The 12541-nt window shown below is 47.1% G+C and overlaps 1 protein-coding gene across 1 annotated transcript in view; it reads right to left on the bottom strand.

The window, feature by feature from the left end:
* Positions 1 to 2061: 2061 nt before the first annotated feature.
* The window catches only part of NCAPH (non-SMC condensin I complex subunit H), a 32560-nt gene continuing 22080 nt past the window's right edge, over positions 2062 to 12541 (bottom strand). Inside the window, exons 12-18 of the mRNA XM_058278106.1 lie at positions 11872 to 11994; positions 10973 to 11083; positions 10238 to 10420; positions 8482 to 8577; positions 6933 to 7024; positions 6475 to 6550; positions 2062 to 5552 (exon numbers count right to left, since the gene is read on the bottom strand). Of these exons, the coding sequence (XP_058134089.1) occupies positions 5493 to 5552; positions 6475 to 6550; positions 6933 to 7024; positions 8482 to 8577; positions 10238 to 10420; positions 10973 to 11083; positions 11872 to 11994 (741 nt within the window). The 3' untranslated portion in view covers positions 2062 to 5492. The remainder of the gene's footprint in view (positions 5553 to 6474; positions 6551 to 6932; positions 7025 to 8481; positions 8578 to 10237; positions 10421 to 10972; positions 11084 to 11871; positions 11995 to 12541) is intronic.

Here is a 12541-nt window from a genome sequence, read left to right as displayed (position 1 = left end):
CAAATTGCAAATAAGGGGGAGATGCTTGGGAGAAAGAGCAGAGGGAAGAGGGCAGTTCATAAAACATGGCACCCACTGGGCCCATTTTATCTGTAGCTTGGCCCCAACCCAGACCCTCGCTGTGATGGCTTGGTAATACGTACCCCAGAAAAAGATGTTCTTAAGCTCAGTCCACTCCTGTGGGGGCGAATCCCTTCCAAGCAGGACCTTTTGATGGGGTTGTCCTGTTAAGGTGTGGCCCACCTCAGCTGGCTGGGTCTTAATTCTACTCCTGGAGTCCTTTATAAGAGAATAAAGTGCAGACCAAGAGAAAAAGCCGTGGTGACAAGAAGCTGAAGGCCGACAGGACCCAGAAGAGAAGGGAGAGGCCAGGAGACGGCAGCACGCATGGGGCCCTGTGACGGAGGGGCCAGGAGCTAGGGTCACTAGCACCAGCCTCAGAGTGCCTCTGCGGGGAGAAAGCATCTCCTTGATGAAACCCCGATTTTGGAATTCTCCTAGCCTCAGAAATATGACCCACCCACACAATAACCAAAAGAACATTGAATTCCCATCCTGGGAAGCCCCGCTACATTCTCTAATGGAGTGGCAAGAATCCCTAGATTACATGGGCCGTGCCTACTGAGTGAGGACAAGTACGTCAAGCCCTTGACATGGACGGTTGTACTCATGAACCTTGTTCTAGTGAAACTGAAACTTAGTATTATATATTGCCTAAGAGATACCTCCTGAAAGCCTCCTCGTTGCCCAAATGTGGCCTCTCTCTAAGCCGAACTCTGCATATAAACTCACTACCTCTCCTCATCACCATGGGACATGACTCCCAGTAATGAGCCTCTGTGGCACAGAGGGATTATTACCAAGCGCCAGCTAGCAATGCATTTGGAAAAAGACCTTGACCAAAAGGAGGAAATATTAAATACAAATGAGCTTTTATGGCTAAGGGATTTCAAAGTGAGTCAGGTCATTCCAGAGTTATACTTATGCACGTCTCAGGAGGATCCGACTACCACAGCCAACAGTGCGTCAAGGAGTTGGCATAGTCAGTGGGCCTTACCTTGGAGTATATGTTCTCCAATATAACAGAGTTAGACTCAATTGTAATTCCCCTATACTTGGCTCTTCTGCCCCTTTTATTTGAACCTAAAATTAGCACTATACTCTTTAAATATATGTACAAGAAACTTACATCTTCAGTCGTACATATGCTGGTTGAGCCCTGAATCCCAGCAGTGTTGCAACATCTATTCTCCAATTCATCAGACTCACCCAGGGCAACTAGCAAATGATGATGGACAACGCCCATCCCCCCCAAAACAGAGTATCTACAACTGCAAGACAGCCCCACCCATCTGCCCCATGGGATCTAAGGCCCCTCTCAATCAGAAGCAGTGGGCACCACCATCCCCAAATCCTCAAGACTGAGGGATGAACAAACGTAAGGGAGAAATGCAACCATGGACTAAAGTAGACATTATTATTCTAGCAACGGAAGATCTTATAACATTGATATAAAGGTAGTGGCCACCAGAGGTTCTGAGGGGAGAAGAAAGAATAGGTGTAAAATGGGGCATTTTTGGGACACTGTAATTGTTCCAGATGACATTGCAATGACAGACACAGACCATTATATATTTTGTCAAAACCTATAAAAATGTGCAGTGCAAAGTGTAAACTGTGAACTCCTGACCACGGTTAGCAGCACTGCTTCAGTATGTGTTCATCAACTGTAATAAAGGTACCACACTAGTGAAAGGTATTGCTAACGGGGGAATGTGGGAGGAGGGGGGGCTTTACGGGAATCCCTGTTTTCAATGTGTCACTTACGTAATATGAAGCTTCTTTAAAAATAAATACATAAATAACGTGAGCCAGTATGTAAAGCAATTGTATTAAGAAAACTACAATTCATTGCTAAATTTTAAAAAGACCTAAATAATTGAAAGAACATTCCATGCTCATATATTGAAAGACTAAATATTAAGATGTCAATTTTACCCGAATCGATATACAGATTCAATGCAATCCCAATAAAAATTCCACCAACATTTTTAAAACAAATTGGAAACACAATTATCAAATTTATTTGGAAAGGTAAAGGGCCCAAATAGGCAGAAACATCTTAAAAAGGAAAAGCGAAGTTGGAGGATTCACTTCTGGACTTTAAATCAGATCACCTAGCTACAGTGGCAAAAACAGCATGGAACCTGCATTAAGATAGACACAATGACCAATGGAACCAAACCGAGGGTTTAGAAACAGACGATCACACCTATGGTAAAGGGATTTTAACAAGCCTGTCAAACACACCCAGCTGGGGCAGGACAGGCTCTTCCGCAAATAGTGCTGGGAGACCTGGATATCCAAAGCCAAAAGAAAGAAAGAGAAGCCCTATCTCACACCTGACACAGAAATTAACTGGAAAATGGATCAAAGACCTAAACATAAAAGTTAGAACCATAAAGCTCCTAGAAGAAAATGTAGGAAAACGTCTTCAGGATCTGCTAGGAGGTGGTGGATTCTTAAACCTTACACTGAAAACATGAGCAATGAAAGAAAAGATGGATAAATGGGACGTCCTCAAACTTAAACACTTTTGTGATTCAGAGGACTTTGCCAAGAAGGTGAAAAAGCAGTCCATCCAGTGGGAAAAACTATTTTTTGGAAAACACATATCCGATAAAGGTTTGATTTCAATTTTATATAAAGAGATCATACAACTCAGCAACAAAAGAGCAAGAAATCCAATTTTAAAAAATGAGCAAAAAACTTAGACATTTCTCCAAAAAGGAAATACAAATGGCCCAAAAGCACATGAAAAAATGTTTATTACTAGCTATTAGGGAAAGCAAATTGAAACGACAATGAGATATCATCTCACATCATACAGAATGGCCATTACTAAAAACACAGAAACCAGTACGTGCGGGAGAAGCTGTGGAGAAATGGAACTGCTCCTTCACTGCTGGTGGGAGTGTAAAATGGTGCAGCCTCTGTGAAAGTCTGGCAGTTCCTCAGGAAGCTAAATATAGAACTGCCACATGACCCAGCAATTTTTATTAGAAATATATCCAGAAAAACTGAAAACTGTGTCGTGAACAGACATTTGCATACCTGTCATAGTGGCATTATTCAAAAATGCCAAAAGATGGAAACAACACAAATGTTCATCAACCAATCAATGGATAAACAAAAGGTGGTATATACATATAATGGAATACCATGTTGCAATAAGAAGAGGTCAGATTGGGACACATATGATAACACAGATGAATCTTGAAGACATTTTGCTATGTAAAATAAGCCAAACAAAAGGACAAATATTGCATGTTCTCACTAATAGGACCTAAATATGAAGAACAAATGCATGGAGTTAAAGCCTACAGGATAGACTGTTAGGAGATAAAAGGAGGGCTGTGAAGAAGTACTGATGCTTAATGTATGAACTTGACTATAAATGTGTAGAAATGGATAGAACTGATGGTGACACATTATAGTGAGAACTAACGCAGCTGGTTTATAAATGGGATTGTGGCTGAAAAGGGTAGTCTGGGATGTAAATGTCAATTAAAAGAAAGCCAGAGAATAATCTAGGGACTGAAGAACACAGTGAACCCAGAGGTGGATGAGAACTGTGGTTAACAGCACAGATGCAGGAATGTCCTTCTGTGAACTGGAATGATGCACTTCACTATTGCAGGGCAGTGGGAATGCGGAGAAACATGGGAAAAGTACAATTAATTTATCTATGGGCTACAGTTAACAGTAATACTGTAATATTCTTACATCAATGCCTAAGATGTACTGTGTTAACAATAGGGGGGGTATGGAAAAAAATATGCCAAATGTATGCTATGGACCACTAGTGGTAATAGTCTGATGGTATTTTCTCATAATTTGTAACAAATATTCCACAATGGTGTGGTGTGTTGGTGAAGGTTGGTTGTATGGGAATTCTACACATGTGCATGATTGTTTTTTAAGTTCACAACTTCTGTAATAAAAATATATTAAAAAAAAAAAGTGAGCCAGCAAATTCTTGCTGTTTGAGCCACCCCAATGCATGGAATCTCCTTTAGCAGCCAGCACACTCAAAAGCTCACTAAGAGAAGGGTGGTATCCCCAGGAGGGAAGGGACTTCCCTAGTTCCACTGGCAGGAAGAAGAGAGCAAGAGTGCCCTACTCAGCTCGCGTGGAGGAACAAGGCTGGGGGCTTGAACCGCGGACAACGGGCGGGCGGGGTCTCGGCACGCTGCTACCCTCTCCGTGAGGCAGGCAGGGTAATCAGGACGGCACTCTTGCAGAAGGGAGGGGATTATTCTAGCTTTTTGTCTGAATTGCTTTGGGCTAGACAGCAAGTTCTTCTTCACCAGGAACAATTGCCAATGACCTATTTCCCTGCCTCTGAGCAAACATCCAAGAACTACGTGGGCCCAGTGGATGGTGATAGGATCCTAGAGAGATCCAGCACCTGCCAAGGACAGAATTGCTCAGATCAAAACCTACAGTATTGCTCCAAACTGCAAGCTAAGTTTATTCCTCTATTCCCCTCAGGTCATAGAAAGAAATTCCCTGTGGGTGCAGACTCTGTGAAGCTGGTCTGAGCAGCATGCAGCACAGCGGCTAAGAACAGGCTCTGGAGGCAGACTGCCCAGGCTTGAGGCCAAGCGCTGCCCCTTAGCTGTCCGCCCTTCCTCAGGCAAGGCACAGCACTGTGAGCACGTTTCCTCCCCGTGCAATGGGAGTAATGGCAGCACGTCCGAGCATGGCCAAGAAGGCTCAAGGAAGTGTTCCACATAAGGCACGTACGCGCTTGCCATGGCCACCCAGCACAATCCCTAGGTATTTAAACACGGACCCAATCTTGAAAGCTGACTTCTCTCTCCTCCACTCTCCAAGGAGCATCACCTTGGCATGTCAACGTCTCCTGCTAACACTAGCACGTGGGTCTCTCGTGCAGGTAACGAGACACTCCCCTGCAGGGTAAGGACCAGGTCTAAACACCCAGAAGACACGCAAGTATCTTGCCAAGTCGGTTATTCAGAATCTTATTTTTAAGCATTACATACACGCTTACAAGTACACATGTGACACATTTTATGTACATGAATGTCCACGGATTCAGCAGTTCCATAAGGAGAACATTAAGTGCCTATGAGAAAATTACTTCCTACAGGGTAACAAGTGGACAACAGATCACTTCAGGACACAAGCAAAACGTGGGTACAGAGGGGCCCAGGGTCTGGTAACCCTCTGCACCCCTGACCACCCTGCCTGCCTCCTTCCTGGGCAGTGACTCCAGGGCAGACACCTGGAATTACTCAAAGGCAGTGCACTGGGTGCTGGTTCTGAGATAGCAACACGAGGAGGGACACAGAGAACTTGAGCCTTTGGCGCAAAGCATCTTCCCCAAGTATCTTCCTCCACCCAGAGGAGGTTGCCGTATCACTGCGGTGCGACGAGGCTCCTGCTGTCACCTTCTCCGCAGGGGCTCAGTCCCCCTGCCGCACAAGAACATCGGAAAGATCCTCCGTTCCCTCCAGCTGGAGATTCTGAGGGAAGAGCAACACACTCGTAAGCTTTCATCTCTGAGAACGAGAGTCATAGGCCAAGATCGAGAAACCCATAAGGACTACAAAGAATGAGGTTTATCCCGATTAGAGGTAAAATTATATTATAGCAACCACAGTTTGTATAAGAAAGCTGGTTCCTAATCCTTGCCAATCCCCAGGGGAAAAAGCAAAGAGTAAGCCTTCTCTGCTTCTCTGCCTGTCAAGGGCCCACGAGCTGAACTACCTGTCCTGGAAGGAGCTGAGGGGATCACCCGGGTGCTGGCCACCAGCAGCAGCTGCAGCACAGGTGCAGCAAACCCCGTGGGAGCCGAGAGCTGCCAGCACCCAGCAGGCCCAGCAGGCGCAACACCTCTGGGCAAGGCCCACCGGCCCCTCACGCTCACTGCCCAGAGCCTCGTCCCTCGGTAAGGGCCTGTACAGCCACCCTCCCCCATCCACCCTTCCTCAGCCTTTCCCCCACCTCCCATCTCTTCCCCCATCTAACACACCCTGCCCTCCCACCCCAGGATTCTCTGCCAATCCTAGGCAACTGTTTTCCTCTGGACGAGTCTCAGCAGCCTTGCTTGCCTACCTAACCGTATGCCACCCAAGCCCTTACTTCTCGCTGAAGGGCAAAGGCGTGCTGGAGCTCAACAGCCACCCCACCCTCTCTCCAGCGCATCTCCCTATGCTGCTCAAACCTTCCTGCTTAGCTCCTCTTTGCAATTTTCACTTCTGATCACCCCGATGGTCTTTTCTTCCCTAAGCTGCGCCTAGGTGTACGGTTAATCATGCTGCTTGAAGGGATTGTACAAGTTACTGTGTTTAACATACCCTATGAAGTGGCCTGTGAAAGAGCTAATAAAAGGCTTAATGGGTTGGCAAAACAGGAACTACTCCCATGCTTACAGGACACACCTACCTTTTCATTGGCCAGGTGGAGGAGACAGGCAAAGGCCAGGGGTATAGAGAGGTTCTGAGCCATGAGAGGAGGCAGGCTGTTAAACAAGGGGCAGGTGTTTAGCCAGGTGACCGCAGTCTAAGAACAAAGGCTCTTTCACCAACAGGAGTAAAACACAGGAATAATGACTAAGTCACAGAGAAACAAAGAAGTATGTCAGTGCATCTTATAAGCAGGTTTTTCCCGGTTCTTATTTGGAAATTAAAAATCCCTCATTCCATTCCAGTCAATGGTACAGAAAAATGCCTTTTTAAAGTACCCAGGTCGGCCTATATTAACTTATCTACAAATGCAGAGGAGAAAGAGAAAAACTCCTGAAAGCGTTACATAAAAGCAACTGTGCAGCAGGTCGTGCGCGAAGGGCTCTGCCCGCTGAGAGTGCAGAGGGCCGACACGAGCCCCTCCCACCCCCGGCCCACCTTGTCTGCAGGTCCTTTGTGAGCCCGCTCAGCAGCTTCTCATCAGCCACCTCCACAGGGCCCCCTTCCTTTGCCGTGTCACGGTGATGTGCCTAACAGGAGACGGATGTGCACAGATCAGACCTGGAGAGCCAGCTCACTTCTGAGAGAGCAAAATGAACATACACAGCTGCAGCTCCAAGAAAGAGCTACACCTGAGGGAAGCCAGAACAAGCTCCTAGCCACTTTCTGAAGGAAAAGGCCTACCTAGGGAACTGTGACCTGACATCTACCGACATGAGATAACTGGGATATCAATAGCTAGTATAGCCCTGCAGAGGCTTCTAGTCCCCTGGGAAATAAAAATAGAAAGAAAACAAAAAAAAAAAAGCCAGGAGCATCTATTGCTTCAACTGCACTCTACAGCTAAGAGCAGCACAAAACCCATATTTCAAAGGAGGCTCTGAAGCATTCCACATTCCACAAATGAGACTGCTGCCTCCTTGCCAGTAGGCAAGTCACGAAAGGACAGTATATCTGGGATGTGCACAAAACAGCTCAGCATGTGTGGGGCGGTGGACGGGCAGGGCAGAGTCACGGTCCAGCTGAAACCCCGGTAACGACTGAAGTGGGGCCCACTGTGCTAGTCTCTCAGCTTCTGTATACGTGTGAATATTTTCATAATAAAAAGTCTCTTTCAAACAATCAGAATTCCTGGGGGTACACGAGTTGCTGCAAAATGAAGGACTAAGTAGAACCGCTCCCCTTTGCAGAGTGTCTCCTGAATGCTTGTACCCACCACTCCTCTCCAGGTGGTAAACCTCACAGCAGGACTGGAGCTTTATCTGACAGCCCAGACCACACAGCTCAGGGGCCTCAACCAAATCATGAGCTGTCGCTGCTCAGTCAGCAGGAGGAGGTGTGAGGGAGTGGGTGGAATCTGGACAGTTCCGCACATCCCCCGAGCAGAAGGTTCTGGAAGAGGAGATGGCAGAACCCTCGTTAGCTCAAGTTCCATTTAGCTAGGTCCAGTTAACCCAGGCTTTACCAGCTCCAAGGGAGAACGAGAAAATCCGACAGCATCTTTTTTTTTTTTCTTTTTAATTCTCTTTCCTATTTAGAATAAACGCCCCAAATCAGAATTATTAGATCAAATGGTATGAACATTTTCTGGCTCCTGAAGTGGAGTTACAGTTGCCTTTCCAAAAGGGAATTATACCAACTTAAATTGCTATCAGCAATAAATAAGCACTCTAATTTTCCCTGAACCTCAGAGCTGAAAAATGCTGTTTAATTGCTAAAACTGTTCTTGTGTAAAGGCAGCGTAAAGTTATTTTCATTGTATTTTTTTGTAATCCTTCCCACGCACTAGTTTACCACTTGTATTGCTGTGTGTCTGCCTGCTAATAGCTGGTTCGTTTCTCTGGAGGGGGCTTGGTGTCTCCCTTCAATTTCTGCATGAATGCTTTCTGTGTCAGAGCTGTGGACCAAGGTAAGGGGCCTCAGAGCCTCAGAAATCAGCCACGGCAGCTCCCACGTGACATCCAGAGATCAGGGGATGTGCTGTTACCTTGGCCTCCGTCAGCAAACTCCACATGCTCTGCTTCAGTTTCTTCATGTCCATCTTTTTGGCAGTTTTGGCATACTGAATTTCAATCTTATTTACCTGAAAGACATATGGACAACTACCACACCAGGGAACTGAGGTCCACAACTGCAAGCAGGAGAGTCCCATCCATCAGCCTTATGGGATCGAAGCCCCCTCTCAATTAGAGGTAGAGTGGGCATTACCATCCCAGAATCCTCAGGGTTGGGGAATAAAATATGTGCTAGAGTGGACTTATTGGTATTCTACTATAGACTTACTGTGATTCTAGCAATGGAAGAAATTTATCACTGATGTGGAGACAGTGGCCACTGCAGTTGCTGAAGGCAGGGAGAGGGAAAAAGAGGTGTAATATGGGGGCATTTTCTGGACTTGGAATTGTCCTGAATGACATTGCAAAGACATATACTGGACATTATATATCCTGCCATAACATACCAAATGGAATGAGTGTAAACTACAATGGAAACTATAATCCATGCTGTGTGGCAATGCTCCAAAATGTGTTCATTAATTGCAATGAACGTACTACACTAATGAAAAAAGCTGTTAAAAGGGAAAAAGTGGGAGGTGCGGGGAGTGGGGTATATGGGAATCCCCTATATTTTTTAATGTAGCATTTTATGTAATCCATGTAACCTTTAAAAATAAATAAAAAATCCATTTAAAGAAAGACACATGACAAGGTAGAACCAAACAGAAAAAAGATATATTTACCATCAATTCACTGTAAAAATAAGTCTAGGATTTAATAAAGCAGGAATAAAGTTTAACAAAAGAGCTATAAAGCTCTCCTCAGACATACTAAAATAGAGTTCCCCATTTCAAATTTAATCTCTTTTTGATCAAGTACAATTTATATCAAAGCCAGCCTGGAATGCCAATGTGAAAGAGGTAAGTGAATCCAACGTGTGCAAAAACAGCGAGCCTGCCGCCTGGCCTCAAACAGGTGCTTCAGGCTGACCTGACGCAGAACGAATGCGGCCAAGGTCCTGCACAGCCGAAGAGCTGGCTTCCTCCTTTAGCAGAAGCTCCTCTCGCTGCCGACCGCCTTCATTCGCGTACTGTGCTTGTGTGCCGGTGCCGCCCTTAGCCACTAGGTTTATCAAGGATTTGGAGGCGTGGCCGGCGCCACACAGACCTACTTAGCACCGGCTCACTCCTGCGGCCCTGTTTAAGGCGCAGCCACCTGGAGAGCAACAGGTTAAAACTGAGAAGGAAGGAAGCGGATGTGGCCCAACTGATAGGCATCCGCTACCACATGGCAGGGCAGGGCTCAAACCCAGGGCCTCCTGACCCGTGTGGAGCTGGCCCACGCGCAGTGCTGATGTGCGCAAGGAGTGCCGTGCCACGCAGGGGTGTCCCCCGCGTAGGGGGACATGCAAGGAGGGCGCCCCTCAAGGAGAGTCGCCCCGCACTAAAAAAGTGCAGCCTGCCCAGGAATGGCGCTGCACACAGGGAGACCTGACGCAGCAAGATGACACAACAGAGAGAGACACAGATTCCTGGTGCTGCTGACAAGAATACAAGCAGACACAGAAGAACACACAGCAAATGGACATGAGAGCAGACATTGGGGGGCGGCGGGAAGGGGAGAGAAATAAATAAATTGAGAAGGAAAAAAAAAAAAGGCAAGCACAGACTGGTGTACCTCTCATGTAAGAGGTAAATTAAAGAGAGCTTTGGCAAATGACAGAATTCTCAGCTGCTTCATCCTTACCTTCTGAGGCTCAGCAACCAGATTTGACTCCCCATAAGTCGTGATGTCTAGTCCCTGGATTTTAGGAATGTCGCCGTTCTCTTGTGTGATCTTAGATGAATGGCCAGGGTAAAGTGAGAGGTCAAAGGTCCCAGACGATCCCACAAACAAGTCATCCGCGTCCTCATCGTCACCGCCAGCATCCTGGGCAAGGAAGAGGCTCTTAAATTTTGGCAGAAGTTGTCAGAGGGGCTTAGAAATACCTTCAAAACAGACTCAGCATTTACAAGCCAAAGCAGAGTCTCTTGATGGCTCATGAGGGAGCCGAGCCTTGGGAGGGCTTCTGGATGCTTCTACTTCCCTTCCCTCCTTCACCCTAACTGTACGGTGACTGCCACCCACTGTAAGCCCCTCGGACAGCTCGCAGGAGTGCAGTGTGAGGACCAAGCTCACCAGCAGCCTGGCCTCCTCAAGACCCAACCACCCATCTTCTCTGCCCGTCTGGGCCACACCACCTTCACACGTCAAGGTGTTTCGTTTCCTGCTAAGTGTAGGAAGCATGCTTTACATTCCTGTTAAGTGCTGGGCCCCCGGCTGAGGCTCCAGCCACACAAGCGAGGAGGGCCCTGTACCCATGAAATCCCACCTGACTCAAAACTTCCTGCAGTCTTTGTCATACAGGGAAAGGGGCAGACAGGAAGCAGGGAACCAAGACTCCTCTTCTTACAGGCGAGCACTGAGCTCTGCCCCTCTTACCTGTAACCTGGGGCAGAAGTTGGAGGTGTCGTTAGGGTTGTTGTAATCATAGTCCTCAATTTCTTCATAGTGCTCAGTTTCTGCCTTCTGGTCCTGGGCCATCTTAAGTAACTAGAATGAAGGAAAAAACAAGTTCAGAAAGCAATTTCTAGAGCAGCAGGTCGGGTAAACAATCCTTGGTTCCTATGATGGATCTCCTCCTAGGACTACAGGATTTTAGAGGTAGAAGGGTGATTTAGTCCCGCCCACTTTCAGAGGCACGATGCCCTTCTCGAGCAAGCCTGGGAGGGCGGGCTCAAGCTCCCCTCACCCCAAATAAAGCAGAGCAGCTCTGTTCCCGTCTGGTTTACCTGCAGGTCTTCTGCAGACAATTTTATCTGGAAAAAAAGTTCCTTCACTAAAAACAGAAGTCGGAACCCCTGCACAGAGCTCTCTGAAAGGAAACTGGCCACTGCCCGAACAATCCTGATAACAGGAAACTTGCGTCCCCACTTCACAGGTCACCCGTCCCTTCCCAGGCAGCAGCCACTGCTCCCTGAACGGCCACTGAGACAAACTCCAGCTCTTCTCTCTGCAAAGGCAGCGGTGGGTCCTGGGCCCGCCCTCCACAGTTTCCTCCCTAGGGAGTGTCTGTCAACCACAGCCCTTCGAATAAGTGCAGGTCCTCAGACCAGTGATCTTTACCTGGGATGCATGTTCGCGGTTTGTATAGTTTGCAAAAACATACTGAATATTTTAGTACAATTTCATACTTCAGAAATGCGCACTTCCCTCCACTGTTCCTCGTGTCACAAGATTTCTAAATCACTCTCCATTTAAAAGACTCTCCTCTGGGCACACTCTAAAATCGCCCAGTGACTTGGCAGCAAGGACGGCTAAGGAACCAAAGAGCAGCTTACCCTGGTGCCTGGCTTGAGATGCAGCTGGACAAGGCTGTTGACCTCGTAATGGAAGTCTGTAGGTAGAGTGGTGGCTCTCCAGCTCTGGTTCTCCAAAGTAGACTTGGTCAGAACAGTAGCAGCCTGTTAATGAGGTGGGCTTCAGCCATCTTTAATAAGAATGGTCAAAACAGCTTTTTTTCCCCCGTTAAAGAGTTTAGAGAGGGAAACGGATTTGGCTCAACTGATAGAGCGTCTGCCGACCACGAGTGGTCCAGAATTCAAACCCAGGGCCTCCTGACCCATGTGATTAGCTGGTCCACACACAGTGCTGATGCGCGCAAGGAGTGCTATGTCACGCAGGGGTGTCCCCACGTAGGTGAGCCCTACACACAAGGAGTGTGCCCCGTAAGGAGAGCTGCCCCGTGTGAAAAAAGTGCAATCTACCTAGGCGTGGCGCTGCACACACGGAGAACTGATGCAACAAAAATAGTCTCAGATTCCCGGTGCCACTGATAAAAACACAAGTGGACACAGAAGAACACATAGCAAATGGACACAGAAAACATTCAACTGGGGGGGAGGCAGGTAAGGGAAGAGAAATAAATAAAAAAACCAATCTTTTTTTAAAAAAAAGAGGGAAGCAGATATGACTCAACGGAGAGCTTCCGCCTACCATATAGGAGGTCCA

The sequence above is a fragment of the Dasypus novemcinctus genome, chromosome 17 (assembly GCF_030445035.2).
Source record: "Dasypus novemcinctus isolate mDasNov1 chromosome 17, mDasNov1.1.hap2, whole genome shotgun sequence".
Taxonomy (NCBI): domain Eukaryota; kingdom Metazoa; phylum Chordata; class Mammalia; order Cingulata; family Dasypodidae; genus Dasypus; species Dasypus novemcinctus.
This window is presented reverse-complemented; position numbering and strand designations above follow the sequence as displayed.